General features: G+C 50.2%; 1 protein-coding gene across 3 annotated transcripts in view; it reads left to right on the plus strand.

Moving 5' to 3' along the window:
- The window catches only part of LOC125728056 (palmitoyltransferase ZDHHC14-like), a 41,518-nt gene extending 25,274 nt beyond the window's left edge, over positions 1–16,244 (plus strand). For 2 of the 3 annotated variants that reach the window (XM_049005118.1, XM_049005119.1), the window contains 8 exons: positions 760–920; positions 6,365–6,523; positions 8,197–8,334; positions 9,007–9,055; positions 10,145–10,247; positions 10,534–10,643; positions 11,734–11,836; positions 14,500–16,244. In XM_049005118.1, coding sequence (XP_048861075.1) covers positions 760–920; positions 6,365–6,523; positions 8,197–8,334; positions 9,007–9,055; positions 10,145–10,247; positions 10,534–10,643; positions 11,734–11,836; positions 14,500–14,901 — 1,225 coding nt within the window. In that variant the 3' untranslated portion in view covers positions 14,902–16,244. The remainder of the gene's footprint in view (positions 1–759; positions 921–6,364; positions 6,524–8,196; positions 8,335–9,006; positions 9,056–10,144; positions 10,248–10,533; positions 10,644–11,733; positions 11,837–14,499) is intronic. The other variant, XM_049005121.1, reaches the window with a different exon arrangement.
- The last annotated feature ends 3,863 nt before the right edge of the window (positions 16,245–20,107 follow it).

A 20,107-nucleotide genomic window follows, 5' to 3' on the forward strand; every position in this document is an offset into this window, starting at 1 on the left:
GGAAGTTAGCGGTTTTGTCAAGAGAATGATGTTGGCAGCTGTTTTCGCGAACAATTTAGTCTGTAAGTTTCGCTGCAGTTAGTCAATGGTGGGATGGTCTCCAAGAATCTGTCTTAGAGTACACAGACACACACACACACATATATACTTTTGACCTCTGGACCAACCAATTAAATTTAACCAGCTGGTTGTCTGAAGTAACGCGATTACACTAATTAACGCCGGTAAGATCAAAAGGTGACTTATTTTAATCCCGTTATCTGTTGCCAAATCAGATTATGGCCCATCTGGAGGGCTGGGAATCCATGCCTGGTGTCTGAAACTGTATGCATAAACTGGAGAAGACGATTGGCCGACCCACCTGTCATTGAGAAAGCTGCGACAATCGTATAGGCAGTCACTCGGAGGTTGTCATTATGGACGGCCCTGATAGGCTTGTGCAATGAACAGGATCTGAAGGCTGTATAGAGGGGAGAGAAGAATTGAAAATTCCTTTGTCAGGCCATTGTTATGTGCCATTGCAACAGGGGGTTTAAAATGCATTTTATCAATTGAAATTGTCTCATTCCTGTGTAAGAAAGGTCACTGTTTTCATAGAATGGGTTATTATGGCTTATTGGGTGTCAGATGACTGAAAATGATTGGAAGCTATTAAAGCTGTGCTGTGGAGATGGTGTCTGATTGGCCGGTGTGGCTGCATTAGCAGGGGATGCTGAACCCCGGCTTCAACTCACCGCTGTCCCCTCTGTGTGCCCCCAGCTGCCCGTTCCTGGCATCGTCGCTTAGCCCCGCCATCCCGGCAGTAGGGGGCGTGCTCTTCCTCTTCGTGTTGGGGACACTGCTCCGGACCAGCTTCAGCGACCCCGGGGTCCTGCCCAGGGCCACGCCCGACGAAGCCGCCGACCTGGAGAGGCAGATCGGTACGGCCCCCCCACCGCCATCTTTTAACCTGACTCATTTACTCAGCACTGTTGCTCTGACTTCCTGTCACATGACTTGCATGTTCTATTAGGGATGATCAGCACTGGCTTTTCAGTTGATTTTTCCAGTCAGAGGCAAGCCGTGGGACTCTCTATCAGAAGGGTGGCACTACGGCGGCCCTCCCCTCTGTTTATTTCCCCCACCGAGATGTCACATGTCCCCTTCAGCCTCTGTTTGGTTAGCAAAGTCAGCAGGTGACCATTTACTCGTCTTGCGGCTTTTGAAGAAGCTCATTCACCCCACCCCCACCCTGAAGGACAGCGTCTGGCAGCTCTGTGGGATGTAGGCGTCCTTGCGGGCAGCATCAGCAGCATCTCATGTCGCCGACAGCAGCCGGATCCCCTTGCCACAGACACCGGAATATAGCGACACACACTCTGGTAGTCTCATTTCTGTTCAGATGAAACTCAGCCCTGGTCGGCCTCTTGATCGGTCTTGTGCTGAGCTGGTGGGCGGAGGGGTATCTCTCCCCAGGTGTTGCGCGTGTGTTTCGCAGACCTGGCTCTCTGATGTTCCAGTCTCAGAAGGTACCTCGGACTCCATTATGGGTTGGGGCCTCGCGATTCTTCAAAGGCTGGGAATGCTTGTGGCGCCTCGCCTCGCTCAGAGATCGAAGGCTGTTCCCCTGTCAGCCTCGTGCTGATGTAACCTCTGGCCCTCTTTCATTGTGGCCGCGGTTCCTGTCCCGCCTTCCCTCCTGCCCTAATGTCAGCTTAATGGCCTGGAAGCTTCTGATGTTGCCCGGTAACTGTAATTGGATGTTTGGCTGGCCTGCAAATGGTTCCGTGTTTCTGCGCTCGAACGTGCCAGGTGGCTAAAGGACTATATCTCCTTGTTCCCTGTTTCTGATGCTAACCCAGTGCCGATGCTTGTTTTTCCAGTGTAGGATTCCTTAAGTGCACCAGCCGTTGTGTATATATTCAGAGCTGAACACTGGGGCTGCTCAGTATATCGACCTTCTGTGTTTTGTCGGGGTGTTTTAGTTTTGCGCTGGTGCATGATGGGAAGACAGGGTGTCACCACTCCTTTGGTTTTCCGGTTACAGGAAGTTGGCTTGTCGTATGCGGTGCAGATGTTTGTGGGCGAGACCCGGTCGACAGGAATGTGACGCCCCCCCCCCCCCAGACAGCATACTGTGTGCTATCACTTTCAGGCCCTAGTTTGACCAGCATGCCTGTCTCTCTCTCTCTCTGTTCGTCTGCCTCTATCTGTTTCTCTCTTGTCTTTTTGTCTGCCTGTCTTTTCTGCTTCTCTCATTTGTCTGCCTGCCTGTCTGTCTCTCTTGACCCGTCGGTGTTATTGATTCAACAGAACACATTTCACTGATCGCTGCTAGTTGCAGTACACCAGTGGCGCTGGGGCGGTGTGAGAGACAGCCCCACCCTCGGCACCACTCCAAACGGCATCTCCTGCCCGATTGGTAGACTGTCAGGGGAGGTGCCAGGGAATGACTTGGTGTCATGTGACTGCCATAAATGTTTTGTGGCTGTCTTAAATTTTTTGATGAAATTCACAGTAAAAATGTGAAGGATAAATTAGCATTGGACTCTCACAAAGTTGCGTCTTTTAAGCTAATGAATGGCAAAAGGAAATGTTCTGGGAAAACTCCTCCAGATGTGTGGAGCCTTGTGCGACCTCACTGCTGAGGTCAAGGTCTAAGCAACGTCTGTCTGGAGTGTAAATGGAGCATCAGAGCACAGAGTACCTTAGAACCGCCCGGTCAGCCATCTGGCAGCGCAGTCCTCGATAGCCATACTGTCCTGTCCCCCCTCCACCTCCCAACCTCTCCAGGGTGCGTTTAGTCTTAACTACCCTGTCACGCATCTGTGATCTTAATGAATGCAGTCTTGGGTTTGAGTTATGGAGTTGTGTTTTTTTTTTTTTTTTTTTTCTTACGGTAACGACATCAGAAAATCAGATCCCTCTACCAATGCGGCAGTTTGCTGGTGGTTATTAATTAACAGCCAGAGGCAGTGTCAGCTGGAAGGGACACAACTTCAGGAAGGGTTCCCCCTAATGGCGGACTGTGGGAACACAGGCACATGGTTGTTCCATTCTTATCTTTGGTTATCCAAGCATCAAACATCTTTTCCTTTCTGTGACCAGACCATGTCCTTACCCACCCCATTTCCCTTTATTCTTCTCAACGACTTGTTGTGCAGGCTCAGGATCGGTCCCGGGGAGCCCGGTGGCCCACTCGGAGCCATGTTCGTGTTCTCCAGGCAGTGCACGGAGCGAGCACGATGTTACGGTCATTTAAAGCTTGGTGACGGGTGTGATGCTGCTGGACCAGAGGGAGGCCATGCGCTCGCGTCAGTGACCAAGCCTCTCCAATCTGCGGCGCTCTGCTGCGTCTGGGCTGGGCGCCAGGCCCGCCAGTGTCAGAACTCACCCCCCCCATGCTTTGGTACAATCCTGTAAACGATGCTGGGGCCGGCCCACGTTCTCCGGCATCCTTGTGGGAAGCGGGGGAATACAATAAGCAGAGAGCCGGTTATTTGCTTTCGGGCTCAAATTCCGTGTCTTGTTGCCAGGGGTTACTGCATCTGTGTGGGGAGGAAGATATATGGGAGCGTGTGAGCGAACTCTCCCTTAGCTGTGTGTGCCCTGTGTTCATGGACCCCCCTTTCTGCAGGGACCAATAGGCTTTTAGGATGACTGGCTTCTTGCTCAGTGTGCGTGTGTCCATCGTGATGAGCGGGCAGTGTTCTAAGGGGGCTTGTTTTGTCCACCTCCCCCCCCCCACCCCACCCTAAGAGGCTTGCTTGTTTTGGCTGGTCTCTGAGACGCATCGTTTAGCAGAACACATGCTGCCTTAATGAGGCCCAAAGTTGTCTTTGAAGCCTGTGCCAGTCTTTTTGTTTTTATTCTCTCCCCTCTTCTCCTTTGGGGGGGAGCGGGAACAGACCCGAGCCGTTTGCCTAGCGTGCTGTTTGTAATCTCGGCAAGATTGGCCGCTAAGATGAAATGTGGCCTCTGTTTCCCCAGCAGACCTCTGTCCTCTGCCTCAGAAATTTGCCACTTTGTGTCTTGCTTGGATGAATGTGGCATTAATAATTATAGTATTTATTGGTGTTCTGTTGTATTTTTAAATCTGCTTGGTAGAGCAGTGGATGCACACAGAGCTTTTGAATTCCCTAGCAGCTTGTGTGTTCATATTTAGTAAAATGCTAACATTTAATTCTATCACCTGTGCCGCCCTCCGGGTGATCTTTCCAAGGTGAGAGAAGGTAGCAGATGTCCTTCTGGGGGGTGACCGGGGTGCTGAAATGGAGTTGGATTGTAGCCCCCAGTTCTGTACTCAGTCTGGGCAGTAAGTGGCTCAGCAGGTGAGGGATCTGTACCCGGAAGGGCGTGGGTTCAAATCCCATAGATGGCAGTCTAACTGTATCATCCTTGAGTCCTTGAGCATGGGCCTTATCTCCAGCTGACTGGGGGGCTGCTGAGTGCTGCCCCCTGACCCCAAGCTGTCCTGGCTTGTTTTTAAATATATTTTACCTCCCCCCCCGCCTCACAGTTTACACTGGGATGTGTTTTGAGTCCCAAAATGTCACAAGGGGATGTCTGGCCGAGTGTGACAAGGAACGGCACGCAGCGAGGTCTCTGCGGGGGGGGCTGACGTTACATTCCGGAAGCCTACCTCTATCATGGGGGTGTGCTGAGGGGCTGTCCTCAAACGCCCCTACTCCTACACTGATATTCAGTGCCCCCCCATTTCAGCAGCCTGCCTGCTGTTTATCCTCTTTCTTCGCACCTCCAGTCGCACCCCCTGCCCCCCCCCCCCCCAGCTCCAAAACAGACTATCTAGGAAGAACAGGTAGGAAGCAATGGTTTGCTCTTCCATTTCAGTCAACGATTTATAGATCAGTGGCATTAAGTGAAAATGTATTGGCTGATGCTATTGGCTGATGCTATTGGCTGTCTTCACTGGCTGGGAATATTGAAGCTGTCTGTCCATGTGAATCTGGGAGAGCAGGGCAGGGCAGGGCGGGGGGGGGGGGGGTGGTGTCGGAGCTGCAGCCCTTGAACCAAAGCGACAGCCATCACCCCGGCTGCCTACGGCTTTGTCAGGACCGCGGCGTGACCTTGCGCTGATTCGCCTGTGTTCCTCAGCCTGTGTTCCTCAGCATGTGTTGGCACATGCCTCTTGTCACTGGCAAGGACAGCGATTTGAAGGGGGCTGCTGTGAGAGTCTGTAGCGGAAACACCCCAATGTTTCGCATCGTCATACAGACGCCATCAAAAGTACCGCTGATGTCATTGTTGTATCCGGCAAACTTTCGAAGTGATCCAGGGTTTGCCTGAAAACAAGAGGCATCTACATCTTACTTGCTTGACTTTCACGTTTCCGAGATGCCAGAATGGAGAACTGTAAGAATGATGCGTTAAAAGGAGGGGATGGGAGAGAATCTCGTCGCATCCGACCGCCGCTGCAGATTTCGCATTTACCTCTGCTTTGATGAGATTTGCTGAATGACTTTCACAGGTCAGTGCATGAGGAACAGCAGGCGAGTCGTTTAGATTTACAAATTATCCCGTATCTCGACCTGTTTATTCAGTATGAATATCTCAGTGCTTAAGTCCATGCCCCCCCATCCTCAAAAATACACCAGTGCTCTTGTGGTATTAGAAATGGCTGCCTTTACCCTTTGCACTGTGTCCTGAATTACTTTATTACATTTTATTCATTTATTGGATACTTATGGAAGGGTTGCAATTTAGGTGCCTCCCAGGGATTTGAACCCACAACCTTCATGATGTTAGCACAGCATTCTACTTGTTAAGCTCTGGCAGATTTTTTCCCCTTCCTTAATAAAAAGGTAAAGACTAAATGTTTATGAAACTGACACGACACACCATTGATGCGTTAGTAGAGGAGTGTTCCGCCTGTGTTTGTGTGTGTTTTCTAAGATGTATGAGTCAGTAAGGGGGCTGGCTTGTAGAGGGGAGTGGGGTGGTCTTTCTGACCCATCTCTGGTGTGTCAGACGGGGGGGGGGGGGGGGGGTGGACTATGCATTTTCTGAATATTGGGTGTCGGCAGGGCATGTTTGAGCCTGAGGTTCCTGATAAGATTGGAGGCATTTCGATGTCCCAGTGGGATCAGTGCCCACCCCTTATGCCCGAGACGGGCTGATAGTTGGTGGCGGCTGGCAGTACATGTTGGCAGAGCAGAGGGGAGAGGCGACAGGATGACACAGATTTTGGGGGGGGGGGGTGCTGCACTGGAGGAGAGAAATGGATAAGGAAGGAGAAAAACCTGCCTGGATGTCTATGGTTGTTTCCAACACTAACCGCCCCCACCACTCATGAGGGGGGCTTGCTGTGAACAGGCTGTTTATTTGTTTTTTTTTATTTGTTTTTTTTTTTTCTTAAACTCTACAGACATCGCCAATGGCACCACTTCCGGTGGATTCCGTCCGCCCCCCAGAACGAAGGAGGTGATCATCAACGGGCAGACGGTGAAGCTGAAGTACTGCTTCACCTGCAAGATTTTCAGGCCGCCGCGTGCCTCACACTGCAGCCTATGCGACAACTGCGTGGGTGAGTGTGTGAGGGCCAGCCAGCAGGGGGCACTGTGGGCCGTGTTCATAGCTCAAGGGCCCTGCTTTAGTGCCTGATAGTGGAAACTCACTATTTAGCACTTCTTGCTGCGGCAAAATATCCATCTGTATGAAATAGCCTTGTATAAAAGCAGTGTTTGTATTAAGGTGTGCACGTGCCTGTCAGACGTGTCCAGGTGGGTGTAGCTGTGTCTTACAATGTGTACTAATGGCCTTGGTAGCCGAGTACTGTTTCCTGTCCGGTCATGCCACGCCCACTGCATGAGACACGCATGAGTCGCGGTGTGGCTTAGCCGTGAAAGGCAGAGATCGGCCTCATTCCCGCGTCAGTCCCACTGGACTCGTGAAAGACCCTCACAAAAGCCCTCCGTGCGTGCTCTGGGTGCATTTGGCGTAAACACACTGCGGGTCTGGAATTCTGTATGCTGGTGGGTCTATGTTTAGTACCGCGACTCGCGAGGTACAGGAGAGGCGTGTGGGAAGAGCGTCTCAGTTTGATGTGAGGCTCCCCCTCTCCGCATCTGCCCACGGAATTGGGGGGGGGGGGGGGTCCTCCTACCTCAATTAAAAGGCAGGAAGGTTTCCAAGGTTCTGGGCATGATGTCACTTTCTGAGGAGCTTGTTAAGGACTAACACCATGTTTTCCTGCCTTGGCTGGTTGTTCTTGAAGTCGATGTTAATAATCACCGTCATTATTGCTAACAATAATTCCAGTGTTGTGAACTAAGGAACTGTCTTCAGCCTTATGAAGTGTTTTGAGTTGCCTTTTCTGGAATGTGTTCTCCTTTATAAATCAGAGCAGGATTATGGAAGCTCTGCCCTGTCACTTTTCCCCAATGCGCTCCTGCTGGTCCATCTAGTCAATGCATTCAATTTATCACTAAGAACCACAATTGCTCATCAGAATCTCTGTGTCCTGGACTTTAAAAGCATGCGCTCCCATTGTGCTGCTTTGTCTGCGAGGATTGCCTGGCCTGGAGAATGGGGAGATCAGGCTATCAGAGGCTCCTCCCCTGCACCTCACTGGATGTGGCAGGTTAAGGGGGGTCTTTGTTGTCAGCATAATCTTTCCTGGTATAAAACTCGTGCTCGTACCGGATGATGTGCGGGTTGAAACCCGCAGTAGCTGAACGGCGTCAAAGCAGCGCTTGGAGCAGATCACCATCGTTTATCATTTCTTTACCTCCTTTTAGTACCAGGTCTTGGCATCGGAGGCTATCCTCATTCTGATAAGAAAAGCACTCAGCCCAGGGCACTCATCTGAGCGTAAAATGAATGTGTGCCGGGCCTCTGTTCGTAATGATCCGCTTCTGTCCTGCAGAACACAGTGTTGGGTTAACGGATGAGAGCAGAGTGTAGGGCGAATGGCGGTCAACTCTGCTGGTGTGAGGCAGGTTACAGTGCCGATCGTGTTCGGGTTCTGGGACTGGTCTTGTTCAGCCTGACGCCGTTCATGATCCTGAGAGTTTGGTTATTGACATGTTGGGTGTTGACCCAGTTATCTTCACATCTTGGTTGCTCTCCTGCGAAACACTGGGGCCAAATGGTGGCATGATGCCCTTCCAGGTTTGTGAGCTTCCTTCTGAGAAGACGAGAGCTTCCACTGTACCAGGCTTTTCCTGATCTTGTCCAAAATCTGCCCATCCTCCACAGAACGGTTCGACCACCACTGTCCCTGGGTGGGCAACTGCGTGGGCAGGAGGAACTACCGCTTCTTCTACATGTTCATCCTCTCGCTGTCCTTCCTCACCATTTTCATCTTTGCCTTCGTCATCACCCACGTCATCCTGCGTAAGTAACCGCTCGCCTCCCGAACTGGTCAACAGACATTAAGTGGGTCTTGTAATGCCTTTGTTCCCTGTACCTATATATACGAAATGAGAACGAAAGTGTACGATAGGTCTTGAGTGATCCCAACATGGTTCCCCTGAAGCACCCATATCTTAACTGAAGGTTGTAGATTCAAATCCCAGTCACCTCTTATCTCCCTGAGCCATGATACTTAACCCCAGTTCCAACCGAATCTACCGCTGTATCGTTTCATCCTTGGGCTGTGCTCCCGGGGTGGGGGGGACCAACTTTTCTCAGCATTTGTTTATCTTCCCGGTGCTGGTAACCTTTTGGGCAATTACAGCATTAATAAATTCGTCTAATGTAGCGCGCCGTCTGGCCTGTTGCCATGGCTACTGGTTTTGGGGTAATATCCGGTCCGCCCCTCGCCTCTTCCCCTCTGTGGTGTGTAAAGAAGGGACGCGTGCGGGAAGTAGAGGGTTCTGTCACCGGTCCCCTGAAGAGCCGTAGATGGCCAGTTCGGTCAGGGATTCGGGTCCTGAGTCATTGGTGCTGCACCCTCTTACGGGGGCCTTATCTTCTGCATGCGCCCACTGTAAAATGATGTAGAGTCCCAGGCAACAGGCCAGAGTGTGTGTTTGACTTTTGACATTGTCCTCTTCTCTTGTACAGGGTCCCAAAGCATGGGCTTCCTCAATGCACTCAAGGACAGCCCTGCCAGATATCCTTGTCCAACTTGTGGAACTTTGTGTCTGTGTCTGTCCAGCTCAGGCACTTTCCAGGCCACCTGTGGGGTCCATCTGACCCCTGGGTGACCACAGACCCTGGGTCCCCCTCATATCTCCTCCTTCCTAGGGGGCCTGTACCCCCATACTGTTCTCTATGTTCCTGCTGAGTCAGGAAGGACGTGCACTGTCACGCCGTGTGCATTCAAAGGGGACGGCTACCTTGAGGGGCTGGAACTGTATGCTGTTCCTTTGGATCACTTTTCCCGTTTAAAATAAAAAAATAAATGATGGGGAGTCATGTACTGCTCTCAACATGTTGCAGTGCGAATTAGATGTAATTTATCATGTTTATCTCTGCTTAAGGCTTTTCATAGTAAAATGGTTTTATCTTGAACCTGGAAAACTTGGCATGATCCGGTGTTTTCCAGCCCCTCAGCCGTTTCCTTCCTTCTCTGCCCAAAGATGTGCTTGAGTTTTGTTGACGGCCATCGTTTCGTTCCCGAGCTCTGACTGGAAGACCAGCAGAGGTCCTGCTGTTTTGGGGGTCCGCTGACTCGCCGGCGTTCACTCACAGCGCACATTTTTATGTCTTCTTCTTTACCCCTGCATTTTTTTGTGCATATTTATACCTTTTTTTGGTGGGGGGGGTTGAGATTGACTACCCAAGAAGCGTTCCAAAATTAGATGTTCCGGCAATTTCCTGTGCAGCCCCTGCCGATGTTCTTAAGGATATGAATAGAAGCCCTCCTCAACAGAAAATTACCCTCCCCCCAAATGATGCTGTTAGACAACCATGTGATTCCACACTCCCGCTGCTGTCTTCACTCGACAAGAGCCAGTCTTGTTGACTATCATAGAAGCATCGCATCTGTAGATGTAATGTCAATCCGGTGCATGACGCCTTAACAGCAGATGACTAGGCATGCAGGATACTGGCTGCGTCTGTCTGTCTGTCTCGCTGTGTGTGTCTCTCTGTGTCTGGGTGATTGTGTGCTCCGCTCCCAGTGTTTTGGAATCTCTCCCAGTTTGTGCGTCTGTTCCTCTATGCCTTCCCCGTTGACGCGTCCTTAACTCTGCGGCACCGTGTTGGAGGTGGTGGTCTGCTTCTTCTCCGTGTGGTCCATCGTGGGCCTGTCCGGATTCCACACCTACCTGATAAGCTCCAATCAGACCACGAACGAAGACGTGAGTGCCACCTGGTGTTCTCTGGTCAAATTACGGGTTGCAATTACAGCGAGGGCTGTGCGTTAACCTGTAATGTAAATCTGTAATTACAGGGTTAGAAAGGTACCCACAAGACTCGCATAAGATTTTTTTATTCAAACTGTATTCAGCTGTATTGCAATTACAGATGACCATTTTTTTATTTAGTGCTTTCTGTGACTAATATTACTGTGACTGAATAAATAGTCCTTTGTATTATATAGAAATTTTCTCAAATGATTTTTCTCTCTCCTGACCCCCGTCCCAGATTAAGGGATCATGGTCATCGAAACGGGGGAAGGACAACTATAATCCTTACAGCTACGGAAATATTTTCAGTAACTGCTGCGCTGCTCTTTGTGGACCACTGCCACCCAGGTAATTCTCACAGCCAGGTGACCTGTAGGGGGCGCCAATGGGCCGTTCTTCCCCTCCAGTGTCGGCATGTACAGACGAGTTCACAGTCGGGTCACTGGAGTGGTGACCTGTCAGTTTGCTGATGCTGCGGGAACTGAGCTCGACCAATCAGCATTATTAATGGCTCAGCGTTGTTTTTAGTGCGCCAATTAAATGGGGTGCCCGACCAGTAGCAGGTGGATGTTTGTTTTTGAAAACAAGAGCAGCCCAAACAGCCTTACAGTGCCCCTGTAGACGGAGCCTTCGTGGAGAATCATCACATCGTCCCATAAGTGAGCATGTGAAGCACTTAACGCTACACAGGCAGAGAGATTCGGTGTCGCCGACGACATCAACCCCCGAGGTTATTTCTCACCTTTTCCCAAAAAAAGAAACAAAATGCTGTCTCCCCCCCACGGCTGAAGGTGCCTGGTGTTTATGTGCTTTCCTGAGAGACTATCAGGTTACCCTACCCCGGGAGTAAAACTATACTCGCAGTGCTCAGGTGGCCAAACAAGTGCCCTTCTATCTGGCCATTTTCTCGAGCGCCTCACCGTGGGAACACTGTAGGACTTAAAGGGTCATTAATGGTCATTAACACGCACAGGTGGGTCGTATGATGCTGGTAAGCATGATCTCACTCCAGTTTGTAAAATGAGGCCCCTGCTTAGCTTTCCACGCACACACACATACACACGCACAGACCTGTACGCATTTCTTTCTGGGGGCCATCTGTTCATTTCTATAGGAAAAACCAAAATCCAAAAATGACAGCCTTAACCCCCCACCCAGCCCTAACAACCATAAGTAACCAAACAAAATACAAGACTTTTGGCATTTTCCGTTTTTTGATTGCGTTGAAGGATTTTTATAAATCTGAGATTACGCCAACCAGAAAAATGGTGCCCATAATGTCAAAATAAGATTTTTATAACGTCGATGTGATGTATACCTGAACCACACATACAGGCACTGGAGGCGCATTGGGCCGTGATTGACCATTTTTTATTTTTTTAGATGGCTGAGCTTGTAGTTCTAATGACTGTGACCTCGATCCCCTCTTTTTCCCCAGTCTAATCGACAGGAGGGGCTTCGTCCAGCCAGACACGCCCCAGCCCACCCCTCCGACCAATGGGATCACCATGTACGGGGCCACGCAGTCACAGAGCCATATGGTGAGTTTTGCTTCTCCCTCCTGCTGTGGACCAGCATACCACCACTTGAGCCACCTCAACCTCTTCATTTCTTCTTTTGACCCCACCGATCTTCACCGACGCCCCTTGTGCAGCCCGTTCCCGAAAATAAATAAACCCGTCAGACTCGCGGGGTCACGTATGTCTAGATAAGCCAGCCGTAAGCGAAAGGGCTCATCAGCTCAAGGTCGGGCGGGTTATTCGCATATCTGCTACCTTTGTGCCCCGATGGAGAGCGATGTACGCGGCGAAGACATGTGGCGCTCTGCTGCACGACTGTGACACCGTTCCCTGCCCATTCTTACGGGGGGGGGGGGGGGGAAGGCATGAGGGAGAGAAATTGGCATGTGGGAAGGGGAGAGTGGAAAGCAGGTAGAGGGAGAGGGATGGAAAGGGGCAGAAACAGGAGGAGAGGAGGGGTTGGACAGAAAGGGAGAGGGGGGAAGGTGTCTGAAACAGGTCGAAATGCACTGTCACCTTGGGATCACATGCAACAAATCTTATTTTCTGATTGGCTGGTAGGTGGCTATTAACTCTGTGTAACTCGGGTCAGCTATGAACTCCTCCTGCCTGTGCATCGTGCAATAATTCTATATAGCAGGACACCTTGGGGGTGTTTTCCCTGACTACTTAGCGTGAGAAACGCGAGGTGTGGCGTGTGAACAGATGTGAAATGCGTGTGAGCTCTGATTTTACTTATTTGACCTGGGACATGCTTATAATTCATAAATAAATCTGGCCGGCAGATCGATCTTTCATTTTCCACGTAATATGTAACGATGTATCGTTATCCCGCTAATAAGCTCTGGCACGTTTCACCGCCGGCACCGATGGGAGACGTAGGCAAAAGGTATTCAGTCTTATTGAAGTACAAAAATAATACCATCTGCTCTCTATTTTCTGCTCCTCCGCGTAGCTTCCATGCTAGCGCTGGTGCTTGTGGTCAAACAAACAGCAAGTTTATCACTGCAACCGCCGCCTCAGTAGTGCCTCCGAGGCACTGAATCGGAGTTCCGATGAGTTTCGGTGATCTCGCTCACACACACTTGCTTACACATACACACCAGTTCTCACAGTCCAATGGATTGTCTCTGGGCATATGTTTTCCTCCGGGCCTCTGATATGTTTGTGTAACGTTACGTTAGACAGCCAGTCTGCCTACGTGTGTTTATTAGCTCACAGGCGCTAAGATTTACCATTTGGATATTGGAATCCGGCTGACATATAATACATTTTTCAATCCTCGATAGTATTGGAGCATTTGGCGCCGTACCCAGCCCTAGTCTCAAGGCTGAACGGGGTATGATGTGACATTGGTGGGGGGGGGCGGGATTTTGTCACTGATTTACAACGTTTTCACAATGTTCTGCACGCCGCATTCCCCTAGTCCACTTGCCATGGCAACCACTTCCACGTGACCAAGGCTCTGATTTGTCGGTGTGACACGTAACTTAGGGAAACGTGACACCTCTCTGTGGAGGGGGGCGTGGTGACCGTAAATAATGGTGACAGTAGTCCTTTCCCATTGCTGGGCACCATGACCTTCAGCCACAGTAAGTTCTGAGTAAAAGATGCATGCCTGTCTAACCCCCCCCCACTCCCCAAAAGGCTGCTGGGACCGTCTTTAAGAATAACACCCTGTCTTGGGGGCTTACGGTGTGGCTTATGTGTGTTACAGTCATTCAAGGCTCGCTGGGATTTAACAGGGGCAGGAGAAGCTCGAGGCTCAGATAAGGCTCCGAATGTTCCATGCGCGTCTGTTCGAGGGCAAAAGGGGGCCGTCAGTGACAGCGTCTCGGCCCACGGGGGCTAATTGAATTGCATTTGCCTCGTTAACTCCACCGCCATGTCCTTACACGGTCCTGAAGACCGCCTTTGTTCAGAGACCTGGCACCTGCCCCTGCGCTGCCGTGCTGCGGCGTATTTCATTCACGCGCAGTAGTTCCGTGCGGTCGTACGCGGCCTTCCAAGGTCGCCGTGGTTACCAGCCATGTCAGCTTTCATTGGCCGAGTCTGAGGGGGTGGCTGACGTTTGAGCTGGACAGACGGTGTGCGAGCTGGCTGATGAGTAAGACGGCAGTCACACCGCCGTGGAGGCTGCAGCCGTGCGCGCGCGTGTTCATCGCCCCTGCTCTTGTCTGCCCACTAGTGGCACCATGAGTAAATTGACACTCCAGCCTCTCCTGCCCAGCTCGCTCATCCTCATGGCTTCTCGGTCAGCCTGCTGAAGTCCAGTCAAACCTCCGGTTTTCTTTCTTTCCTCCCAACTTGCCTTATGGTTAATGCATTTTAATTGTACCAATGTGTATTTTTGGATTTTGAATAAATTTTTTTGCATTTTGAAACGTAGGATTCCATTGCTGTGTTCCAGACAGGCCATGTGTAATGGAGTAACATCCTCTAATGGGAGATTCTGTCTTGCTGACTGATTTGTGCCAGATGATCGCTATAACTCTACTTGGTTGAATGTTTTTGGCTGTTGCCAGTCTAACCGGTTACTAACTACTGTTTTCCTTTCTCTTCCTTCATTTGCCCCCCACCCCCCCCCCTCTCTGCCCCTGGTTCTTCTTACCCCGTCCTTGTGTTGCATACCCTAATTCCATCATGCATCCCCCCCCCCCCCGCTGCCCCGCCCCCGCCTTCAGTGTGACCAAGACCAGTGCATTCAGAGCACCAAATTCGTTTTGCAGGCCGCCGCCACGCCCTTGCTGCAGAGCGATCCCGTCGTCATGGGCGACGAGCCCTCGCTGCCGGGCCGGACCTCGCTGGGCACAGCATGCACCGCGCTGCCCCTGGCCCAGCCCACACCCCCGACCTCCACGCCCAGCCTGAGCTGTGACACAGATATGCTGCCCCTGCGTGGCGACCACATCCCAGAGGCCCACCACCACTTCCTGACCCCGGAAGAGGCGCCGTCGCCCCCTGGCATGCTGCCCTGCGGCAGCCCGCTGGGTCACAGCCACACCATGCCCTTCTACAACCCTGCCAGCCAGGACTCCCTGCACGAGGACTCCGTCCGGGGGCTGGTGAAGCTCAGCTCTGTCTAGCCTTCCGCCACCTCCATCCACCCCATGCTACGCCCGCAGACACCCCCCTTCGGCCCAAATCAGCGCCCCCTTGCCAAAGCCCCATCTCACCAGACTGAGCCCCACTCAGCCAATACACTGCCAGTCCTCCCGGTCACACGGGTGGGGTGGGAATGTCAGTGGGTCAGCTAGATGACCCTAAACTCGCCCCTCCCATGTCTGCCGGGACCCGGATGTCGGCTCTGGGTCCCCCGGAAGGAGGGATGAAAGTGGCGATTCCAACTGTGGACAGCAAGTGGCGCTGTACCCTATGAGCAGCGGTCAGAAGTGTAAAGCGATGCCATGCTGCTCTCCCCAAACGCCCCCTTTCTGTGATGGATCTGGTGATGCTCTTTTATAACCCCCCCCCATGGCCGTTCTTTTGTTTTGTAATCTCTTGTTTCTCTTGACAAATGATACCCTTTGCCTTTTCTAGCTGCGATTTTTCGTGGAGTGTCAAAGGTGATTCCGATAACTGCCGATACTGTGTTGTGTTGCATATCACTTATCCCGCCCCTCCATGTTTAATCGCGATATGGTATTGTCGTGTGCCATACCGGGACTGTGACCCACCCCTACACACTTGTTATATTTCCTGTGGATATTAATAAAAAAAAAAAAAACACGCAACTTTTTATTGCCAAACTACTCCAGTGGCATTGTGGAGTCTCTGAATTAAAGCGTCATCTGGCCCTCGTGACTGACCGGGGTTGAACCCCGCCGTCAAGGCACTGCTGCTGCTGCTTACGGAGTCGGGGTCGCGCATAGGAGATGCTGCTCTTGGGTTTTGCGTTTTTCTGCACCCTAGCAGAGCCATGGAGTGCTGGAATCTTCCGCTGCAGCCGCCGTCGGTCGGTGGCAGGTTCTGCTGCGTATTTTGGTCTCTATGCTGCACTTGGGTGGGTTTGTTTCTGGAATCCCACTCAAAAGGTCACGCCCCTCCCTCCCCCAGTGTAGTGACTGTCTCTGGCCAGCAGGGGGCCCAGCACAGATGCATGGTTTAGTGGTGGTGAATGCTGCCACAGCACCAAACTAATGCATTATTTTAAACCAGTTGCATTTCTATGGAGCGTGTTCTCCTACTTTAAATTATACTGTAAATGATCATTTGAATGACATTTTATAAATAATCGTTTAAATGACGATTTAAATTATTATTTAAATCATTTAAATGACATTTATTTATTGAATGTCCTGTGGCTGACCAAATTATGCGTGTAGAAGCATGTTTTTACAAGTTACAAGGGCTGTTTTTATTTTACCAAAAGCCCCAGTTTGCATACTGATTATTTGTTGAATTTTATGTAAATAAACTCTCTTTTTTTTGCTTAACTTACCACTTCATATTAATTCATCTGGTCACAAACCGAAGCTGGTGTCCTCATGCCTTTTGTGCCTTTTGTGCTTTTGATGTTCATGCTTGCAGTTGCTTTTCTTCACCTGTAGATGGCGACCGACTTTGCTTAATGAGATTGTAAGGTATCCTAGCGTTCATGCAGTTTTAGTACTGAAAGGATTGGCTTCACAACTATAATTCATGACCTGCACCTTTAAATGATGTGTGCCTATGTCTGGGTTATTGGTAAGACCCCCTCATATGTGAGTGTTGTGGAGAATCTCGAAGGCAATCGCTCAGAAATCATGCTATAGTTCTGTCTCATTGTGGACATGCCTGGGTTAATTTCACCATCTCCGTCCACCTGTTTAGGACCACAGTGTTTGTGGGATGCTGATAGGAGCATGGAGGAGACCTTGCTTAGTTCCAGCACAGGTGGACCGGTCCAACTTGAAGGCAGCCTTCACTGTCCCACAGCACCTGGACATGGGATCCTCCTGTCAGTGGCTTCCTTAGCCTACGGAAAGCCCCTCGTTTTCTGCTCGCCTCCCTCAGTGGAACAGATGGCAGTCTGGAGGAGATGCAGGCCAAACTAAAGAAGTGACACAGGTGTCACTCAGACGTGTGGGTGACAAGTGATCGCAACGGCATTAAGTAGGATTAGACAGACCGGTGAGCAGCAAAGTTTGGCATGAAGTGGGCCACTGGCATCCGCTAATGCCATTCCTACTGACGCTTATGTCATAGGTCATGTGACGCATCACATGGAATCCCAGGGCCAGAGTCCTTTGGGGGTAGGTCAACCTTCAGGAGATCAAGAAGCAGAGAGCCAAAGGTACTTAAATTACAAAGTGAAATCCAGTACAGGAAATCTGCTTCCCAGTCCCATGTGGGGAAGCCCACTAACTGCTATGTTTTAAGATGTAAGCCCTTCATCTAAAATCTGATCATATGTCATTGTAATGTTATACAATTATTATACTATTTGGGGGATTTTTCAGTACAATATCTGCAATTGTGGGTGGAATGGTGACTATGAGGCTAGGGGATCAGTGCTAGCAATCGGAAGGTTTCTGGTTCGAATCCCATGAATGCTATGTGTGATTCTACTCTGTTGAGCCCTTGGGCAAGGCCCTTAACCTGCAGTTGCTTTGTCTTGGTTATGACGTTAATCTGCATCCAGCCCTGTAAGTAGGTCCTCCAACTTACAGGGGAAAATTTGGGGGTTGGTGGTTAGGATTGACACTCATGCTACCGGGAAAAAATTCACAGTTCCTTTTGGACTTGTGGAGGTATCACCCACTGCATGACTGCACTCGGGTTCTCATCCCTCCGGTGGTTTGTCATGTGGTGTAATCGGCACGCTCCTTAACTCTTCCATCTGCATACCTGTTTGACTAAACTGGCTCTCATCGCCAATTTAATGGCTCCGCTGGTGTGGATGCCAGTGTACACAGTGGGGTTTTTTTCCCAGAAATGCTACTGTAAACACAAGTTTGACATTATTATAGAGGTTTCCCATCATCTTTGGAAATCCAGACCCTGACCGCGACTCAAGTTCTTGGCATTGTTTCTGTGGTGTGACGAAGATTGGATTTGAAGTGCGTCGGACAATGAAACCCGAATTTTCCCTTCCTGGGGATATCAATTCTTGAAGTTTTCCAGAGCGTGTTTATAATGTAACGGACAAAACAAGCTCCTGGGGCCAGTGGTCTTCCCAGTAAACCCAGTTTAATTGCCTCCAGACTGTTTAGTCGCTGCCAGCTGTAATGACCGCTCACCAGTTCTTGCTTTGCTGCTGTTCTTTTTTTGCCAAACCATGCAAAGTCAGCATTGTGGGAGACTAACTGGGGAAAACAAAATGTTTCCCCTAAAGTTGTATTTTAACAGTTTTGTCACAAAGATCACAAATATTTTCCGTTCATACTTCCTCGTACCTTACCTGGACACCTGCCCTTGAAAAATAGTGAAATCGGAGACTTGTACGTGGTTGGCGTGATAAGCGTTAAGTCATGGATAACAAATTCATGGTGTCATAAATCAAGAGAAGGTTTTAAAAATAAAAATCCTTTTTAATGTTTGTGTAAGACCCTTGCTTGTAGAAAGCACTGTTTCCTAGCCAATCGAATAATGCTTTGATTGTTAAGATTAACTTCAGGGACTCAGAACTCTCAGGATTTCATCTGTCAGAATGATCGTAGTCAACTTGACGCAAGTATGCAAAACGGGGGGCTCAGGTTTTATGAGTGCGAGTCATAACACTCTAATTAAAGGGCTCCCAGTGTCGGGTGCAGGGCAGAGCACTATGGAGACGCCAAGTTAACTGTAGGTGTGTTGCGCCGACCTTTGACCTTTCTGTGCTTATCCACAAGAACCACTGGATAACTCGGTTAACAGCCCTGTCTGTATGTTCAGTTCAGGAAGGTGCTCCTGTTGGTTATGGAAGGATAGTGGAGCAGTCAAATCGTTTTGTGAATTTGCATAGCATTGATAAAAGGAGGTTAATACCTGTTGGTTCGCTGTCCTCCCCTTCCCCTCCCAGTGAATAGATCGTTCCACAGATAGAAAAAGCCTAGAGACCGTCTCTACGACTGCCGGAGACCCTGCCCCTTTCTGTTCCATCTGTGACATGTGTGAAAGCTCTGAATACAACCAGCAGTCCGATTACGTTTAACCCCCTGACCTCCAACTCAGTAGTGAAGGGAGGTCTTGGGAGAATAGGGTGGGTGGGGGGGGGGTGCAATTTTATCTGCAAGTAGACGTCTGACTTTCACCCCAGCTGTGCTCCTCGGAGCTGTGAGCGAGGTAACTATGGCAACACTCTGGCAGGAACGACTGTGTAAGTTCTGGGATTTGCTCAGTGCTCGAACTGCCCACAGGTTTGCGCTGTACGGAATGGCTGTCGTTATCCGGGGGGGGGGTATCTGCATGCTGTCACGACGGAGACATATAGCAGGAACCCAGAATACAGCTGTAGTCGGGAAGAGAAGCTCATTCCCTTATGATCACAAATCTCCATGCATGTCCCTTATTTCCTCCACAATCTTGCCGCCCCCTACTGGTACATGTGAGGAAGGTAGACAGGCTGCTATTTCACAGTACTTGATATAACTGGTTGGTCCCATCCTGCGTAGATTGACACTCATCCTCCTCTTTCCAGTGAAATGTGCCGTAATTATAATCCAGTGCAAGTCCCTGTTGAGCCCAGATGTTCAGCAGTGCTCTGCCTGCGGGCTTTTGTCTGCACGCTGCTTAGTGTGATTTAGCAGCTGGAGAGGATGGGGCGTCCGGTACCAAGACCCGTCACCAACAGTCGGGAAAAAGACTCCCGAAAGCCACATTTTTAGTTGTTTGCCCAAGATGAAACGGATCTTTATACAACTCTGGGGGGAAAAAAATTGAGACCACTGTGTATTTTTAAACAAATCTGCATTTTGAAATCTTGGTTTAATTCTGCTGACAGAAGGATACGCTGCTTAAAAGTGAAGCAGGAGACACCGAGAATGGGCAGAAACCAGCCAGGTAGAGGGCAGAGGCGACTTCCTAATGCCAGAGATGAACGTCGACTTATCCGAAAGTTTCTCAAGAATCGTAGGATGACATCGAGTGACCTTCAAAGAGAATGCAAAGCATTAAGTGCTGGTGTGAAGTGCACTGCCCGGACAGTTCGTATCAGGCTCCTAGAAGCAGGACTGAAGTCCCACAAAGCGAGGAAGAAGCCCTTCAGTAATGAGAAGCAGGGAAGAGCCAGGCTGCAGTTTACAAAGACATGTATGTATTATTCACAGACGCACACGTACAAATTGAGAAATGAGTGAAACAAAAAATTAGAGTAAGGACCCTGGCCACCTG

This window comes from Brienomyrus brachyistius, unplaced genomic scaffold (assembly GCF_023856365.1).
Source record: "Brienomyrus brachyistius isolate T26 unplaced genomic scaffold, BBRACH_0.4 scaffold148, whole genome shotgun sequence".
NCBI lineage: Eukaryota > Metazoa > Chordata > Actinopteri > Osteoglossiformes > Mormyridae > Brienomyrus > Brienomyrus brachyistius.